Here is a 19837-nt window from a genome sequence, read left to right as displayed (position 1 = left end):
GGCTAAGGTGCCTCCTCCTGGGTATCCGAGTTCCGCCAACGCCAGGCGGTCCTTGGTAGTGCTTTTAAGCGCGGGCACCTACAGCTTAGTAACCGGGTTCCAGCACCGTCAGCTGGTCCTCGGTCGTGCCATTGGCTCTTGCACACTGGGGCAACGCATCCGGGTTCCAGCACCGCCAGCTGGTTCTCGGCAGTGTTCTTGTCACAGGTACTCCCTCGTGCCAAGCCTGGTTTCAGCACCGTCAGCTGTTTCCGGGTTGTGTCAACTTCACTGAGACGCCTATGCTTGCCCCGTCGTGGGGCGGTCGAGTTAGCCAACTCCAGGGTGCCTCCAGTTTAGGAGCTTCCTATGTGGGCTGCGTGAACTGGTAGTCAAGGCTGGTTCTGTAGTGCCAGTAGGCCCAGCTCCCCCTGTAGGACTGTTGGGGTTCGGTAACTGCGGCTGCCTCGCGGCCTAGCTGTTCTCTCCTCTCCTGTGGGCCTTGGGGTCCACCACCTGGTTCCAGCACCGTCAGCTGGTTCCGGGCCGAGCCTTTGGCTAAGGTGCCTCCTCCTGGGTATCCGAGTTCCGCCAACGCCAGGCGGTCCTTGGTAGTGCTTTTAAGCGCGGGCACCTACAGCTTAGTAACCGGGTTCCAGCACCGTCAGCTGGTCCTCGGTCGTGCCATTGGCTCTTGCACACTGGGGCAACGCATCCGAGTTCCAGCACCGCCAGCTGGTTCTCGGCAGTGTTCTTGTCACAGGTACTCCCTCGTGCCAAGCCTGGTTTCAGCACCGTCAGCTGTTTCCGGGTTGTGTCAACTTCACTGAGACGCCTATGCTTGCCCCGTCGTGGGGCGGTCGAGTTAGCCAACTCCAGGGTGCCTCCAGTTTAGGAGCTTCCTATGTGGGCTGCGTGAACTGGTAGTCAAGGCTGGTTCTGTAGTGCCAGTAGGCCCAGCTCCCCCTGTAGGACTGTTGGGGTTCGGTAACTGCGGCTGCCTCGCGGCCTAGCTGTTCTCTCCTCTCCTGTGGGCCTTCGGGTCCACCACCTGGTTCCAGCACCGTCAGCTGGTTCTCGGCAGTGTCTTTTGCTCTTGTACCTTCTGCTCCCCATCCTGGTTCCAGTACCGTCAGCTGGTTCCGGGCAGAGCCTTTGGCTTAGGTGCCTCCTTCTGGGTATCCAAGTTCCACCAATGTCAGGTGGTCCTTGGTAGTGCTTTCAGGCACGGGTACCTCCTGCTTAGTAACCGGGTTCCAGTAACGTCAGCTGGTCCTTGGTAGTTCCATTGGCTCTTGGACATTCGGCTACCCATCCGGGTTCCAGTACCGTCAGCTGGTTCTCGGCAGTGTCTTTTGCTCTTGTACCTTCTGCTCCCCATCCTGGTTCCAGTAACGTCATCTGGTTCCGGGCAGAGCCTTTGGCTTAGGTGCCTCCTTCTGGGTATCCGAGTTCCGCCAACGTCAGGCGGTCCTTGGTAGTGCTTTTTAGCACGGGTACCTCCTGCTTAGTAACCGGGTTCCAGTAACGTCAGCTGGTCCTCGGTAGTTCCATAGGCTCTTGAACCTTCGGGTAGCCATCCGAGTTCCAGTTCCATCAGCTGGTTCTTGGCATTTTCTCAGCCTTCTTGTACCTTCTGCTACATTTCCAAGTTGAAGACCCTAACGTCGACGACCCGGAAGACCACCCCGATGACGACGACCCGGAAGACCACCCCGATGACGACGACGGCGGAGACGACGACGGCGGAGACGACGACGGCTGAGACGACGACGGCGGAGATGACGACACTGGAGACGACGACCCTGGAGACGACAACATGGAAGACCGAGAAGCAGAAGAACAAGAGGCTGCAGAACAAAGAGCAGAAGAACATTAAGCATAAGACTTAATATCAGAGCAAAAGATATTATCTCAATTATATGCAGAAGAAGACTAAGCAGTGTATGGGGGTGAGTCCGTTCCTCCTCGTGGTGCCCCTGGATAAAGCCTGATGCTGCAGGCCAAACTGAACGCGGACAAATGTAACTTTTGTGACTGGCAGAACGGAAGGTGTAATCTTCCAACTTTTATAGATAACAACTACGGGAATGCCTGTCACAAATGAGAATATGATGAAGAAGTAGAATAGGAAGAATAATAACAGTGGAATAAAAAGAATATGTAGAATAGGAAGAATAATAATAGTTGAAGAAAATGAATATGAAGAATGTAATAAAAAAAAAAATAGGTAGAAGATGAAGAAGAAGATGAATAAGGTGAAGAAGTTGATGTCAAGGATGCTGATGATGATGAAGATGAAAGTGTGGGAAAAGAAAAAAAAAAAAAAGAAAAAAAAGAAGGGGAAGGGCGTGGAATAGTGAAACATCAATATCTGACAAAATAAAAAAAATTTACATACTCAATATCTTTTTCAATCCGAACTTCTTTAAAAAAAAAAAAAAACATGCTATTCTATTTGATTGGACTAATCCTCATTGCCTTTAATGTCTCCGCCACCTCCCCCATACATCCTACATTATTCTTAGTTGTTTTCCTTCAGGTAGAATGAACCTACAAGGAAAGAAAGGGTTTATTTTAATTCCGATATTTTGGTCCCATTGACTTGCATTGGGATCGGGTATCGGTATCGGCGATATCCGATATTTTTTGAATATCGGCCGATCCAAACCGATACCGATACTTTCCGATATCGGAAGGTATCGCTCAACACTAGTAAATAACCATATCCCTCACCTGTCTGGTGTGATGACAATGCATAGTGTCCCATGCCTTAATCCAACTCTCTGACATCTGATTTTCAACATGAACTATGCCATGATGTGACTGTTCTGGCTGAAAACCAGGACACAATGAGCTGCAGTGAGTCCAGATCACTGTGAGTGACCCGATGAACTACGGTGACCTCAATGTGATCAGCTGACAATACAAAGGTGACATCAACCCCAACCATATTACCCTACTTGCCACCACCACAAGGCAAGTGGGAAGAGCGAGGCTAAGTGCCAGATTTGGCACATCTTGTGGATGTGTCATTTCTGGGGCAGCTGTGGGCTGTGGGTTTGTAGCCTAGGAGGGGCGGCAATATCTCTGGCCCCTTCCCAGGCTATTAATATCAACTAACAGATGTCTGTTTAGCCTTCACTGATTTGAATTTATAGGGAGACTCAAAGTCATATTTTTCTGGGGTCCAAATTCATCAGGAAAGGCTTGGCAAATGGCTGTGAGCTGTTGTTAAAGGGAATCTGTCACCTGAATCTGTCAAGATTGCCTTGCGCAGGCGTGTACTACGGAGGACAGAGAATGAACTTCAATCCAATATTGCGGCCAGCATGCAGCCAGCGGGTAAGGAAAGGGTGAATCAAACACCTGAAAACTCCGCCCATATGACCGAAAACCAGTCCCGCCATATTCAGGTGACAGGTTCCCTTTAATAGCCTTGGAATATTATAAAATATTGCTAATTTTCCCAGATTATTAATGTCAGCCCCCAACCTTGGGCTTTTCTACTGCTGGTTATGAAAATTGTGTGGGAGGGACACAACTGCTGCTGAGTACAACTCCCATCATTGCCGCCTGGTCGTGATAATCTCAGGGAGTCCAGGTGACAAAGATGAGAGCTGCCTTCTGCAGCTGATGCCTGGGAACTGCATAAATTGTACTGCTTTTCCCAGGCACCGGTACATGTCACACGGACTGCACACGGATGGCACATTGATGTGAATCATGGACAGCAAATGGACACATGGATGTCACATACGTACAAATGGATGGCACACGGACACAGACCACGGATCTCACCAGTACTCGTTTTCCTGTACAGGAATCACCAGAACATGTGAAGGAGGCCTAAGACTGTACAATGTTCCAATTACAATACTCTGTGGGGTGTGGCATGCATGGAGGTATTCTTCCTTAAAAGCTCTGGACATAAGGTTCACTGCTAATCTGTCACGACCACAAGGATCGCTACAGCAGATGGTACAACAAGCACCAACAACAGGATGGGAAAAAGGGGAGGAAGGCTCTAATAGTAGGGAACGAGGGATGGGACAACTCCTAACTCAGCCTGTGCCTGTCATTCCCCCCGCCGTCACGAACTGGGTTCCTAGCTGACACCTCACTTAACCCTGGCTAGTGCACTGGCAAGCAAGGACGCTAGCCTCACCACTGCAGATGATGCAAATACAGGTGATAGTGACAAGCACAAGACAGAAAGGGAAAATACATAAGTAACTTAGCTCCAGGCACCGCTGCCAAGCTCCACACTGCTGAGGATGCAGAAACAAGACCCTGAACTCCAGAGGAAGATGATTCAGCTCTGACTCCAGAGAGCTGAACAGTCCAGGGCTGGTCTACATAGAATCACTAACAGTTAGCTGATGCTCCATGTGAACTATTTAAAGGATGGTGGAAGTGGTCACCACCCACATCAGCTTACTTAGCAATTCAGCAGCTTGCAGCAAGGAAAACTGACATTAACCCATTCAGGCATTAACCCATGCTGGATTGTAACAGTACCCCCCTTTCAATGAGGGTCCTCCGGACCCTTAACACCAGACCTCACCGGAAACAACGTACGGTTAAGATTGCCTCAACCCACTAGGATTCACCTCCGCAGTCACCTGATCCTCAGATTTATGGCAAACACAGCCCGATGGTGACGGAAATAATGTAGGCTCTGAAGGCACTACAAGTCTACAGAGCACCAACCTGTGGAAGGCATTCAGCACCTGCAGTACTGGGGGTAACTCCAGTTGAAAACTCCTTGGGCTGAGAATGACCAACCCCTGATACAGCTCGATAACCCTAGAACTTCAGGTCTCAGATACGCAATTCCACTTGATGTTTTTAGTGGACACCCACCCGTACTGATTCACACACAGGTCTGGACCTGATCATTTATTTCCACACATACATTTGCCAAGAGACGCTAATTTCTTTGAGGAACACACAACAGAGGCGTCATCCTGTATCACCAAACTCATACCCTCACTACATTCAGGGGGAGACACCACGCTCCCCTGATCCCTCCTCCTGAGAGCACACTGAGACTCAGTGTTTTCTTGTGGTGAGGGTTGAGTCTTGCCCCTATTTCCTGGTAGCACCTTAGCTACCTCCACCGGAGAAGAAGGGGTAGGTTAATATTGTCTACGACTTGGGTCAGACTCCTCTGACTGAGAGGGACAGAGTCAATTGCATGAATGAAAATGGGTCTCGCCAGCTTCCTACTGATCAGACCATGGGTCTGAACAAAATGAGAATAAACTAGATTGACCCCAGCTCCACTATCCACAAGAATCTGTACCATCTCTGTCTCCCCACCAACCACTACTTTAGCAGAAATGGAAAACTGAGACGTGAAGGTGGAGGAAATGTACACACCCTGGTCACCTCCCTCCATATGACCATGAGAACGTGACTTTGGTGATGAAGTACCAACTTTGGCATGAGATGGGCAGATGTTAATGTAATGATCCATAAGATCACAGTAGAAACATGCCCCCATCACACAGTGAACAGCAGGCAACCCAGTTTGAGAAGAGACTCCTCACACCTGCTTAGGTTAGTCCATCTGCACCAGTGTGTCCTCCTCTCTAGAAAGAACAACAGGGGGTAGGTTCAGTGTATGTCTCTCCCTGAGGTGTCTATCCACCTGGAGAGTAAGGGCCATGGTGGCTTTCAATATCCAGGAGTGGCATACTGCACCAAAGTATCCTGAAGCCTAGCTGACAGACCCTGACAAATATGGTCCTAAGAGCAGGGTCATTCCACTGCATGTCTGTGGCCCATCTCTGAAACTCTGAGCAGTATTCCTCAGCCGGCCGGCCCCCCTGCTTGATCTTATGGAGTCAAGACTCAGCCAGGGAGATGCCATCAGGATCCCCATACAGCAGTGCCAATGTCATGAAAAACTCGTCCACCGACCGCAACTCGTCCACCGACCGATCAGCAGGGTGAAGGCCCAGGATTGGGGATCACCCTTAAGAAGGGAGACTATAATCGCTACATGCTGTTCCTCACTCCCTGAAGAAGGAGGGCAAAGCCTGAAATATATCTTGCAAGCCTCCTTAAGAACCAAAAATGTATCTCTCCCTCCAGAGAACCTGTCAGGGAGCTATATCTTGAGTTCTGGTTGAGCCAAGACATGAGCCGAAACCATGAAAACAGATACCTGCTGAAGCTGCTGTACCACCCGAGATCACAGCTCCATTAACTCATCTGTAAGGGTCTGGATCAGGTAAGCAAAAGGTTCTGCTTGCGCCATAGGTTCAGCGGAGGAATAGTACTGTTGGTGATAATGTCACGACCTCAAGAGTTGGTACAGCAGACGGCACAATATGCAGGTCCTTCCTCCCACTGCCATTACGAACTTAGTCCTTAGCTGACACCTCACTTAACTCTGGCTAGTGCACTGGCCGGCAAGGATGCTAGCCTCACCAATGCAGATGACGCAAACACAGGAAATAGTGACAAGCACGAGACAGGCAGTGAAAATAAATAAGTAACTTAGCTCCAGGCACTGTTGCCAAGCTCCACACCGCTGAGGACACGGAAACAGGACCCCGAACTCCAGACGTAGCTGATTCAGCTCTGACACCAGAGAGCTGATCACTCCAGGGCTGGTCTACATAGAATCACTCTATCACCAAAAGTCAGCTGATGCGTCATGTGACTAAAGGATGGTGAAGTGGTCACCACCCACATCAGCTGACCTATCAATTCAGCAGCTTGCAGCAAGGAAAACTGACTTTAACTCTTGCTGGCATGAAAGCAAAAAACAATGTTTAAATTAAAGCAGAGCCAGAGCTGTCATGAATCCAAAAACGGATTGTGACATAATCTCTGTTCTCTCAGCTTTCAGTGTAAAGAAGTCTTGTAGACATACGGCCACTGCAACCAATCACAGGCTGCAGATAACTTTTTCAGAGTTTGGTTTGGTAGTGAACTAGCATTTTATTACCATGGGAGCAGCAAAATGTATGCACTTTTTTGTTTTTCTTTAGGCAGTTTACAGCAGTAAAGAAGCAGTAAGACCTGCTTCAAAACCTACATAGCTTGGTGCAGATTGACCCCTGGGGAATGTCTTGAATTATACACTGTTTAGAACATGTATGTGTACCATTTAAAATTTATAAGCTGAGACTTATACTTGTGTTGAGATATCCAAAGTTTTTTTTGTAAAAGATTCTGTGTGAATATGTGACAAAATTGTTTCAAGTGGTATTATGTGATATGAGCGATACCATTTAGCAACACACAGTCATTCTATGAATAAGGGCAGTTGCCAGAAATGCATCAGAAGATTTCAATATATTACCTGATCTAGTTTGTGGTTTTATGGATTTTGAATAAATATCTTTTATTTTTATCTACTTCTGTTTGGATGTACTGAAATTCTCAAATTTTGTCCATATGGCAACACACAGTAAACCTATGGATCCATGATATATATCTATAGTGCAGTCCATGCAGCTTTGCACAAGCATTACTTTGTGCAAATCCTAAGACACAACAAGTTTAGAAGCAAAAAAAAAAAAACCTTTCTATTTATATGCAAGTTGTAATGCTCATGTTCCTTAATACATTTAAAACATAATAATTAACTTTATTTTTTTCTTTTCTTCACTTTTCCAGGCAGATGTTGCAACGCAAAATGAACAGTCTATACCCCTTACTGAAATAGAGATTGTAACAAATTCTTGAGATTGTGATAAGAAACCATAATGTGTATTTATGGCTTATTCTCCAAACAAACATACAATCATACAGGGAACGGTTATAATTAAACATAGTAGAAAGTCAATAGATAAATATGCAGATATTTGTAGAGGCTATCAGAACTAAAACATCAAATTTAATACAAAAGGAGAGTCTAAAGCATATACATGGACATATTCTGTTTGTCTCAGTCATAAGCCCTATATCTTTTTTATAACTATGACCCGTATCGGTCTATTTAAACTGGGTAGGATCCCAAGTAAAGGACTTCATATCAATACACGCAAATCGATTTGTGTGAAAAATCTAGCAATTTGCTGATCCCGGCAAATTTGAACATTTTGCAATACGATTTGCAAATATCATCTAAAATAGCTGCCCCATTTTACATATTGGAGAAGAGTGCATCAACCAAAGATGGCTCATGTGACATTTGGTTCTGCTCTGCCTCCTTCCCAATAAATTCTTCCAGCTATCACATGGTATAGCACATCCAATCAAGAAGGACTACTACAACCTGTAAAAAAACAGAAGCAGGGAATTCAGCTGCAATTCTGTGATGAATATACAGTGTGGCCATAAAGTCATGGTGCACTTTTATAGTTTACATTTTGGCGCCCTTTCTCTGGCCCAATCATATAAGACCTGTTCATGAGGAGAGATAACAAAAACCAATCAAACAACACAAACTCATTTAAGCTGTTGTTGAGCCCCCAGTCAGATTAACCCATGATAAGAAAAGAACAATCTTAATGAACATACAGGCAGCATTTCATCAAACAAATAATTGTCTAGTCTAAAGTCAACGAATAACTAGACATAATAATGGCTGCAGGACGTATCATAGGCCAATCGCGATAACAAATAGAGAAAAACCAGAGAACCAAAAAAGCTATCAAACAAAGGCCAAAAATATTAAAATTTAGAAAAAACTTTATTAAATACACAATATAGCAGGAAGTGGCAGTTAATTTGAAATAGATCACTCTATTTGTAATGACTCAATATAATAATAATATAGGTGTTTCACATTTTGTATTGAAGAACTGAAATAAATTATCTTTTTCATGATATTCTAATTTTTTGAGAAGCACCTGTTTAGCTCACTATGGCATTAACTATGACATTTCTAAAGCTGTGTTTGTGTTACAGAGCTTGCATACATTGGATACAGTCTTAAGGCCCCTTCACATTAAGCGACGCTGCAGCGATACCGACAACGATCCGGATCGCTGCAGTGTCGCTGTTTGGTCGCTGGAGAGCTGTCACACAGACCGCTCTCCAGCGACCAACGATGCCGGTAACCAGGGTAAACATCGGGTAACTAAGCGCAGGGCCGCGCTTAGTAACCCGATGTTTACCCTGGTTACCATCCTAAAAGTAAAAAAACAAACAGTACATACTTACCTATTGCTGTCTGTCCCCGGCGCTCTGCTTCTCTGCACTCCTCCTGTACTGTCTGTGTGAGCACAGCGGCCGGAAAGCAGAGCGGTGACGTCACCGCTCTGCTTTCCGGCTGACCGACGCTCACAGCCAGTGCAGGAGGAGTGCAGAGCACAGCGCCGGGGACAGACAGCGGTAGGTAAGTATGTACTGTTTGTTTTTTTACTTTTAGGATGGTAACCAGGGTAAACATCGGGTTACTAAGCGCGGCCATGCGCTTAGTTGCCCGATGTTTACCCTGGTTACCATTGAAGACATCGCTGGATCGGCGTCACACACGCCGATCCAGCGATGTCTGCGGGAGATCCAGCGACGAAATAAAGTTCTGGACTTTCTTCAGCGACCAACGATCTCCCAGCAGGGGCCTGATCGTTGGTCGCTGTCACACATAACGATTTCATTAACGATATCGTTGCTATGTCACAAAATGCAACGATATCGTTAACAATATCGTTATGTGTGAAGGTACTTTTAGTAGACCTCAAAGTGTTATCATTCATCTCCTCAGGGCAATTAGAGGCTTTGTGGGACTTTCAATTTACATCCTGGACAAAGAAAATGTAACTTGTGATCTGATATAGCTGGTGCCCTGTTTGCCTCTCCAAAAAGTGTTTCTCATAGATCTTATTAGAGAAGGAGATTGGTTAAACCATCAAATGGAGTTCCTGTGTAGAACCCTTCTCTTGGCACAGACCACAGTTGCAGTATTTAATATACATTTTAATGTCCTGTCTGCATCTCAATGAAATACATAGCAATACAACACTGCTTCTTTAAATGTTTAAAAAAGAAGCAAATTTTTTTTTTGAAAAGTGTGGGATGCATCTTCCTCTCATACCTTTTTTGCTCCACACTGTATTTGTTTGTAGAATATCACAAAAAAGCAAATAGAGAGTTCTAACCATATGCAAAGACATATACAGCAAGTCACGTCATATAAACCTCATAATGACCTGATTTCTATTTGCATTCTTTAACTGTAATAATATGTCATTTCAAATGTTATTACTGCTTCTCACACATAAATGGTGCTCTATAATTTCACGAAAGAACATATTTGTCTAGTTTGTTTTGTTTGCACTTTTTTTGTACTGACCTTTCAGTGTTGTAATCCGACATTACTTTTTTGTTTTTGCAATGGTTTTACATATGTATTTTAGTAAAATGAACGAATAAATCTTTTACGTTTTTTTGCAATGCATTAAAGTGTTTTTAAAACAGGATAAAAAATATGGGCTGTAAACAGTTTGCAAATTTGGCATGTATTATACACTTATCTATTTTCCTGCTTTTAACACATCAGCTTTAAGAAATAACCATTTACTGTCTCATAAATCCCACTCACAAGTGCAATCGCAACAATAAAATCCATGTCATTCACATTGTTCTGCTGCTGCTTTGACATGGTCAAAAATGATGCAAAGTTGACTGTTATTTCATAAACACAATTGACAGTTTGTTTCTTTACTGCTTAACTGTATTTTAATAAGTACAGTACTTGTAAGCAATATCAAACATTGTTGGTAATTGTTCTGCTAAACAACATTCAGGAAAAAATTGATGGTAAAAGAATGTTTATGGAAAAACTGCACTTGGTTAACAGCATACCTTATTGGTTACTTCATCAAAACCATGTCACGATATCAATGTACTGGCCTTACCCTAAATGTTATAGCAATAGTGTGTATACTAAGGTCGGGTTTAGGATAAGAATATGGAAAAGTATCCATTTTTCATCTCTAACAACAGATGATTTTTCTTCTGTATGCAATCTGTATACTTATCTGTATCTTTATAATTGTAATGCATATTTTATGTATGGATGATATCTAGAGATGAGCGAATTTGATTGGGTCCTTGCTTATTCGGCAAGCTATAGCACTTCCTGAGTAAGCTGCAGCGAGAACCCGGATACCTGGAGCGCGCTGGCTGATCAGCTGTTCGGCTCCACAGCTGCATGTGTTGCGGCTGTGTCACAGTCACAACACATGCATGGAGAGCCCAACAAAGAGGCTCTCTATGCATGCGTCGTGACTATGACACATGCAGCTGCGGCACCAATCAGCTGACCAGCCGGCGCGCTCCAGGTATCCAGGTTCCCTCTGCAGCTTATTCGGTAAGCGCTATAGCTTGCCGAATAAGCAAGGACCCGATCAAATTAGCTCATCTCTAATGATAACCCATATGTGATTCATATTGAGCACCCATTAACTTATAATGGTCGAGTCTGAACCAATATATGGATCAAACTAGTGTATGCTGCGATATTTTACACACACACCATCGGTTCGCATATAAAACACGTTCATATGAAATAGTGCACTGACTTGCATTCACAGATTAAACTATAATTGGTGGTGGGTTAGCAATTGCACCCAGATCCAGGAGCCAAAAGGTCTGCTTGTCCCATATAAAAAGACTATTAATATTAAATGCTTGTAATGGTTGGAGTGCCTGTTAGATATTTTGCTTTGGGGCCCACAAGCTTCCAGCTACACCACTGATTGCATTGGTCAGTGTGCAGTCCGCATGCTACCCGTTTTGCACACAGAAAGAATCCAGACTGATACACTCATCTGAACAAGCCATAACAGATATTAACCTCAATGAGCTAAGATTTTAAGAGCCAAACATTGTGATGTTTGCCAGCTACAGTATATTCAATTTTATGTGTTTTATTTGCAAACAGGTGAGATCAAGTTCTGTGATCTTAGCTATACCTGGCTGAGATCATACAGTCCATCAGAGAAAACAGTGACTATCAAAACTGCTACTCCTAGTGAACTAAGCGATAAATTAATGGAATTGGGGTATCTGTCTCTACCTTGGGGTGCCGTCAGATTACATAGCAAAAGCTTACTAACAGATTTTAATAAAACCTAAGCTAACTAGAAAACAGGGCTCTTGAACCTGGAAATTGCGCACTGCAGACCTGTTTTGAATGGAGCAAGGTATATATGCTCTACTACCGATGCATTGTCTATGGAATGCTGGAAATGAAGGGGAGGCCGCTCCATTATGCAAAGACCAGTTCCTGGGATGCAGAGCTCAGTTTCCAGGATTAATTGTGGTGCCAAGTGATCAGTAAGTTATCACCTAAAGGCCCTCATTCACATCAGGTAGAAGTCATCTGAACTTATTGATTTTGTTGGGAATCGGCTGACCATCTAAGATGTATGGGTCCTTCCCTAGCCTTTCCCCATAGATGAAAAAGAGGGAAAGAAGGATCTGGCTGATTATTTTGTTCTCCATGGAAATTAGTCACTGTCAGGTGATTAGTTGATTTTGAAAGTGCCTCTCATAGAGCATGTCTGTGTATTGAGGAGACAGGAGAGAGAGCTGTATGCTGAACCATCATATGGTAGACAGCTATCTATACTCTGTCACCAGATGGCACAACTCACAATTAGTGGGGAGAAAGTCAAGGCATTGACTATATATCACATCACTCCTCTCAGTCACTGCGGAAAAATGTTATCTCTGAAAGCAACACTATTAGATTGAGTCAGTGTTGTGCATAGAATGTTCTCCCTAATAACAAATAACACAGGTCTGCAAAAACTAAAATTTCAAGAGCTGTTTTGGTTATTCCACGTAATTTTTATGTTTTTTAGTGCTCTCAATCCGAAAATGACCTTCAGTCATCACGTTTCCTGACAACTTAGGTAACTGTTAAATAAGGCAATACTGCCAAATAAATGAAAATAGACTTATAAAATTTATTTTTTAGTACACATTTTTCATGACATCATTTTTTAACTGAAATAAGCTCACTAACATCGATTTTTTTCCCTGTGAGACTTCTTTTGGTACATATATGCTTGTGAGTAGTATCTTGGATATTTCTCTGAAGCATCCAACAGTAGTCTGCCATCTTTGTAATACTCCATTTTTCCTGGTATCTTCTTTCCATCTCTTTAATGTCCTGGTGTAATCATTCACCTCGCTCTTCACTCACAGCTCTCAAATTTTCAGGAAAATAGTCAGGGTGGGAATGGAGGAAATGCACTTTCAAACTCATCAGTCAACCTAAAGCTTGAAATGCTTTCTGCATTCGGCCAACGATCTTTTTGTAGTCAGGATCATTTTTATTGCAGAAAAATTTGTCTTCAAACTCTTTAAATGCAATCTTTTTGAGGATCCATCTTGGTATTGACAAACTCTTTATCAGCTATAAGCCTTCTACAGTAATGTCTGGTCCGACGAACACATCTTCCTTCAATTTTGCCTCAGAGAGGCATGGAAACTTGGTGACCAAGTATATGAAGGATTTCCCATCTCTTGGAAGTGATTGTTAGGTTTTGAGTTCCCACCGCTCCACAGGGGGAATCTCGAACCATATCTCTCTGCAGTCTCTCATTCTCCTTAGCCAGAGAGAAGCCTGCTCAGCAGAGACGTCGGTCCCAGTGTCTAGCTCAAGCTGATACTGTGTATCTGGTTACTGCTGCCGTCCCAGGTTCAGCCATTGTAACTAGCATTGATCATTGTAACCGGCATGCTCCAGGGACTAAGTCCTGCTTTTCGTCTACTGAGCATGCCCGTGGGGTGGCCTATGATTGGAGGCCAGAGGTCACATGCTCAGGTCCTTTAGCAGCTCTGATTGGACCACTGGGAAGGTCCAGGAAGGCTGCATCTATGAAAGGTTTGCATGGCCGCTCGGCCATGCACTAGTATAAACCTAATATCGTGTGTGTGTGTGGATGCGTGTATGCTATCTGGTGAAAATTCCTAATGATCCCCTTCCTTAGTGTTGTATGTGGTTAGGTGTTTGGAGCTGACTAGCACCAGATAGTGCAATCCAGCACAAGATCACAAAATACTGCGTCATTTCGACAGCGTTCGCCAGTGCAGCGCCGTGCCCAGCTAGTGCGCTTTCCAGGTCCTAGTTAGGGTAGTTAGTGGCGTCCGCCAGAGCAGCGCTGTGTGCACCTAGTGCGCTAAATCTATTTTCAATTGGTTTTCCCTTGGCACTGCAGTTGCAGCGCCGAGCGCTAGTGGGTCAAGAGGACTCTAACCCTGTGTCCTTGGGTTAGAGTGCTGTGACCAAACACTAGCGTTCACTCTGCGGTATTGCGGCCCTGTGACACAACAGGGTTCGACTACTTACATACCGGGTGAAGATAACCCATGTGTGTACACATTATACCATCATATACTGTCCACCATTACAGAGCAGCAGGTGTCATCTCTGCATGGTTGACCCTGGGCTGCGAACGCACCTTATATCTTAATATTATTTGGTGCGTTCTGCCAGCCCTAACATTATACTAGCACCAGGGTCTGGCTAGTAATGGCGGATGAACAGCGACTACAGTGGTACATCCAGCAGCTGAAGGGCAGTTTGGCGGCTCTCGAGCGCACAACCTCAGCTGTGGATGTTACCGCAGTTGCTGTTCAGGCTGCTAGCTTGACTGCAGCTAGTTTGTCCACTGCCACCCCTGTTCCAACCTTATCCCACCTCTCGCTGCCAGATAAGTTTTCTGGTGATAGCAAGTCATGTAGGGGATCCGTGAGCCAGTGTGCTATACACCTTGAGCTCCTGGCTGAACGTTTGCCCTCAGAGTGGGCCAAGGTGGGAATGATATTATCCTCCTGTCAGACAAGGCGTTGGAGTGGGCCACGCCGCTGTGGGAGCATGATGATCATGTGGTGCAGAGTGCTCCACAGTTCCAGAGCACTCTGAAACAGGTCTTTTTGGGACCTCGAGTCACCCAGGATATGGCACTCTAACTGCTGGCACTGACTCAGGGCTCGTCCATGGTCAGCCATTTTGCTGTCCACTTCCAGACTTTAGCATCTGAGCTGGAGTGGCCAGACAAAGCTCTTATCCCTGTATTTTGGAGGGGACAGGCTGACCATGTGAAGGACGCTTTGGCCAACTATGGAGATTCCCACCACACTGGAGGAGCTAATCTTGGTATCAACTCGCATCGACCTTCGTTTTAATGAGCGAAGGTTGGAGAGAGCCCAGTGTAGGCAGAGGTTTCAGCTGGCTTCCACCTTCGCCAAACCTCTGGAATCTCCAGTCCAGGCTTCTGAGCCACATGATCCCATGTAGGTGTCACGAACGGGATCTAAGTTCCAGACCGCTAGTGCACTCAAGGTCTGTCATGACTGCCGGCAGTCAGGACATCTTGCCTCAAGATGTCCTCAGCGGTCGGGAAAATGTCCCCGTTTAGTGACCATGGGAAGTGGTTCACTAGACACAACGGTGTTTTCCTCCAAACTGAATGATATCTTCAGGGATATGTTCACCACCTCGGTCATAGTCTATCTGGATGATATTCTCATCTACTCTCCTCCAGATATAGACTCCTATGCCAAGTTGGAGATGTGTGTGTTTGAGCAGGAGTCCTTGCCTTTCTTGGGCTATATAATCTCCACCCAGTTATTGGCCATGGATCCTGCCAAGCTACAAGCTGTGATGGACTGACAGTAACCCCATTCTCTTAAAGCGGTGCAGCACTTTATGGGGTTCATTAATTATTATCACCAGTTCATTCTCCACTTCTCAACTTTGGTAGCTCCCCTGCTTGCCCTCACGAAGAACGGAGCTAATCTCAAATTGTGGTCGGAGGAGGGCTCCAAGGCCTTCTTCTCTATGAAGTCACACTTTGCTAGCGCTCCCATTTTACATCACCCTGATGTAGAAAAACCTTTCATTATGGAGGTTGATGCCTCATCCATCGGTGCTGGAGCAGTCCTCTTCCAAAAGGATGCTCAAGATCGGAAGCATCCTTGCTTCTTCTCTAAGACCTTTTTAGGAATAGAGGAACTATTCCATCGAGGACTGGCCATGAAATTGGCCATTTCGGAGTGGAGACACCTCCTGAAGGGGGCTCGCTTTCCCTTTCAAGTGTACACTGACTACAAAAATTTGGTTTACCAACAAACTGCCCAGTGGCTAAATTCTCGCCAGGCTAGATGGTCTTAGTTCTTTTTCCAGGTCCACTTCACCCTCCAACCTGGGCTTCCATAACACCTCAGTAGTGCCCCAGGCTGATAGCCTCCATGCCACACCACATTGATGCAGTAATTGATGCAAAAGGAACCCGACCAAGTATTGAGTGCATTTACTGAACACACATTTCAGTAGGCCAACATTTCGGATGTCATTTTTTCAAGCTGGTGTAATAAAGTATTCTAATTTACTGAGATAATGACTTTTAGGTTTTCATTGACTGTAAGCCATAATCATCAACATTAACTGAAATAAACACTTGCAATAGATCACTCTATTTGTAATGACTCTATCTAATTTATGAGTTTCACTTTTTGTATTGAAGAACTGAAATAAATTAACTTTTTGATGATATTCAAATTTTTTTGAGAAGCACCTCTTTAAGTCACTATGGCATTAACTATCAAATTTCTAAAGCTGTGTTTGTGTTACAGAGCTTGCATACATTGGATAAAGTCTTAGCAGACCTCAAAGTGTTACACTCATCTCCTCAGGGCAATTAGAGGCTTTGTAGGACTTTCAATTTACATCCTGGACAAAGAAAATGTAACTTGTGATCTGATGGAGCTGGTGCCCTGTCTGCCTCTCCAAAAGTGTTTCTCATAGATCTTATTAGAGAAGGAGAATTTTGTGAGAAGCACCTGTACACCATGTTCCAAATTATTATGCAAATTACATTTTTCTTGGATTTTCCTAAATGGTCGGTGCAAATGACAGTCGGTCTAATAAAAGTCATGACACAAAAGCCACAAGTTACAGTGGCTTGCGAAAGTATTCAGCTCCCTGGAACGTTTCAACCTTTTCCCACATATCATGCTTCAAACAAAGATACCAAATGTAAATTAAATTTTTGGTGAAGAATCAACAAAAGTGTTACACAATTGTGAAGTTGAACAAAATGTATTGGTTATTTAAAATTTTTGTGGAAATTCAAAAACTGAAAAGTGGGGCGTGAAATGTTATTCGGCCCCTTTAACGTAATACTTTGTTGTGCCACCTTTTGCTGCGATTACAGCTGCAAGTCGCTTGGGGTTTGTCTCTATCCATTTTGTACAATGACAGACTGAAATTCTTGCCCACTCTTCCTTGGTAAACAGCTCGAGCTCAGTGAAGTTGGATGAGATCGCTTGTGAACAGCAGTTTTCAGCTCTTTCCACAGATTCTTGATTGGATTGAGGTCAGGACTTTGACTTGGCCATTCTAACACCTGCATACATTTATTTGTTAACCATTCCATTGTAGTTTTTCCATTATGTTTGGGATCATTGTCTTGTTGGAAGACAAATCTCCGTCCCACTTTCAGGTCTTTTGCAGACTCCAACAGGTTTTCTTCAAGAATGGTCCTGTATTTAGCTCCATCCATCTTCCCATTAATTTTAACCATCTTCCCTTTCCCTGCTGAAGAAAAGCAGGCCCAAACCATGATGCTGCCACCGCCATGTTTGACAGTGGGGATGGAGTGTTCAGGGTGATGAGCTGTGCTGCCTTTATACCAAACATATCATTTGGCATTGTTGCCAAAAAGTTCGATTTTGGTTTCATCTGACCAGAGCACCTTCTTACAAATGTTTGGTGTTTCTCCCAGGTGGCTTGTTGTAAACTTTAAACAACACTTTTTATGGATATCTTTGAGAATCGGCTTTCTTCTTGTCACTCTTCCATAAAGACCAGATTTGTGCAGTGTACGACTGATTGTTGTCCTATGGACAGAGTATCCCACCTCAGCTGTAGATCTCTGCAGTTCATCCAGAGTGATCATGGGCCTCTTGGCTGCATCTCTGATCAGTCTTCTCCTTGTTTGAGATGAAAGTTTAGAGGGACTTCCGGGTCTTGGTAGATTTGCAGTGGTATGATACTCCTTCCATTTCAGTATAATCGCTTGCACAGTGCACCTTGGGATGTTTAAAGTTTTGGAAATAATTTTGTATCCAAATCCAGCTTTAAACTTCTCCACTTCTTCACAGACCTGCCTGTTTTGTTCCTTGGTCTTCATGATGCTCTCTGTGCTTCAAAGAGAACCCTGAGACTAACACAGGGCAGGTGCATTTATACGGAGAGTTAATTACACACAGGTGGATTATATTTATCATCATTAGGCATTTAGGACAACATTGGATCATTCAGAGATCCACAATGAACTTCTGGAGTGAGTTTGCTGCACTGAAAGTAAAGGGGCCGAATAATCTTGCACGCCCAACTTTTCAGTTTCTGAATTTCCACAAAAATTTAAAATAGCCAACAAATTTCATTCAGCTTCACAATTGTGTTCCACTTGTGGTTGATTCTTCACCAAAAATTTACATTTGGTATCTTTATGTTTGAAGCATGATATGTGGGAAAAGTTTGAAAACTTCCCGGGAGCCGAATACTTTTGCAAGGCATTGTACATGTTAACATAGGAACCCTTCTTTGATATCACCTTCACAATTCTTGCATCCATTGAACTTGTGAGTTTTTGGAGAGTTTCTGCTCCTATTTCTTTGCATGAAGTCAGAATAGCCTCCCAGAGCTGCTGCTTTGATGTGAACTTCCTCCCACCCTCATAGATCTTTTGCTTGATGATACTCCAAAGGTTCTCTATAGGGTTGAAGTTAGGGGAAGATGGTGGCCACACCATAAGTTTATCTCCTTTTATGCCCATAGCAGCCAATGACTCAGAAGTATTCTTTGCAGCATGAGATGGTGCATTGTCATGCATGAAGATGATTTTGCTCCTGAAGGCATATTTCTGCTTTTTAGGCCATGGAAGAAAGTTGTCAGTCAGAAACTCTATATACTTTGCAGAGGTCATTTTCACACCTTCAGGAACCTTAAAGGGCCCTATCAGCTGTTTCCCCATGATTCCAGCACAAAACATGACTCCTCCATCTCCTTACTGACATTACAGCCTTGTTGGGACATAGTGGCCATCCACTACTCCATCCACTCCATCCTTCTGGACCATCCAGGGTTGCTCGACACTCATCAGTGAACAAGACTGTTTGAAAATTAGATTTCATGTATGTCTGGGCCCACTGCAACCGTTTCTGCTTGTGAACACTGTTTAGGGGTGGCCGAATAGTAGGTTTATGCACCACAGCAAGCCTTTGACGGATCCTACACCTTGAGGTTCGAGGGACTCCAGAGGCACCAGCAGCTTCAAAAAACTGTTTGCTGCTTTGTAATTGTATTTTGGCAGCTGGATTTGTGGCAGAAACCTTCCTCAGTATGCCTTTATCTGCATGAACTGTGTCTGTGCTCTGTTTCAGTCACACATCTATTCATAGTATGATGATCACTCTTAAGTTTTCATGAAATATCTAATGTTTTTATACCTTGTCCAAGGCATTGCACTATTTAACACTTTTCAGCAGCAGAGAGATCCATTTTATCTCCTATATTGTTTCAAACCTGTGGCCTGCATAATAATGTGGAACATCATTTTTAAGTAGTTTTCATTTAATTTGAATCACCTGGAAAAATAATTATCACATGTGTTTAAGATTGAATTAAGTAATTCGTTGAGCCCATTGAAAAAAAAGCAATTAAATCTTTATGACACTTAAATCCAACTTGCATAATAATTTGGAACACAGTGTATGTGCAGGGAGTTGGAGTATAATTTGCATCAGATAAGACTAGCTGGGAAGAGAAGCTGTGAAGGCACAGGGAGGCCGTGTAAAGTAAGGCAGTATGCATATGTGTTGATAGGGTAGTATGGTGATGCTACTGAGTTTCGCAGATAAAATAAAC

General features: G+C 44.1%; 1 protein-coding gene across 1 annotated transcript in view; it reads left to right on the top strand.

The window, feature by feature from the left end:
• Positions 1-8774, top strand: part of LOC138673013 (interleukin-5 receptor subunit alpha-like) — a 116812-nt gene extending 108038 nt beyond the window's left edge. The window contains exon 11 of the mRNA XM_069761544.1: positions 7618-8774. Coding sequence (XP_069617645.1) covers positions 7618-7686 — 69 coding nt within the window. The 3' untranslated portion in view covers positions 7687-8774. The remainder of the gene's footprint in view (positions 1-7617) is intronic.
• Positions 8775-19837: the final 11063 nt, after the last annotated feature.

The sequence above is a fragment of the Ranitomeya imitator genome, chromosome 3 (assembly GCF_032444005.1).
Source record: "Ranitomeya imitator isolate aRanImi1 chromosome 3, aRanImi1.pri, whole genome shotgun sequence".
NCBI lineage: Eukaryota > Metazoa > Chordata > Amphibia > Anura > Dendrobatidae > Ranitomeya > Ranitomeya imitator.
Note: the sequence above shows the minus strand (reverse complement) of the source record. Positions and strands in the feature narration are given on the sequence as shown.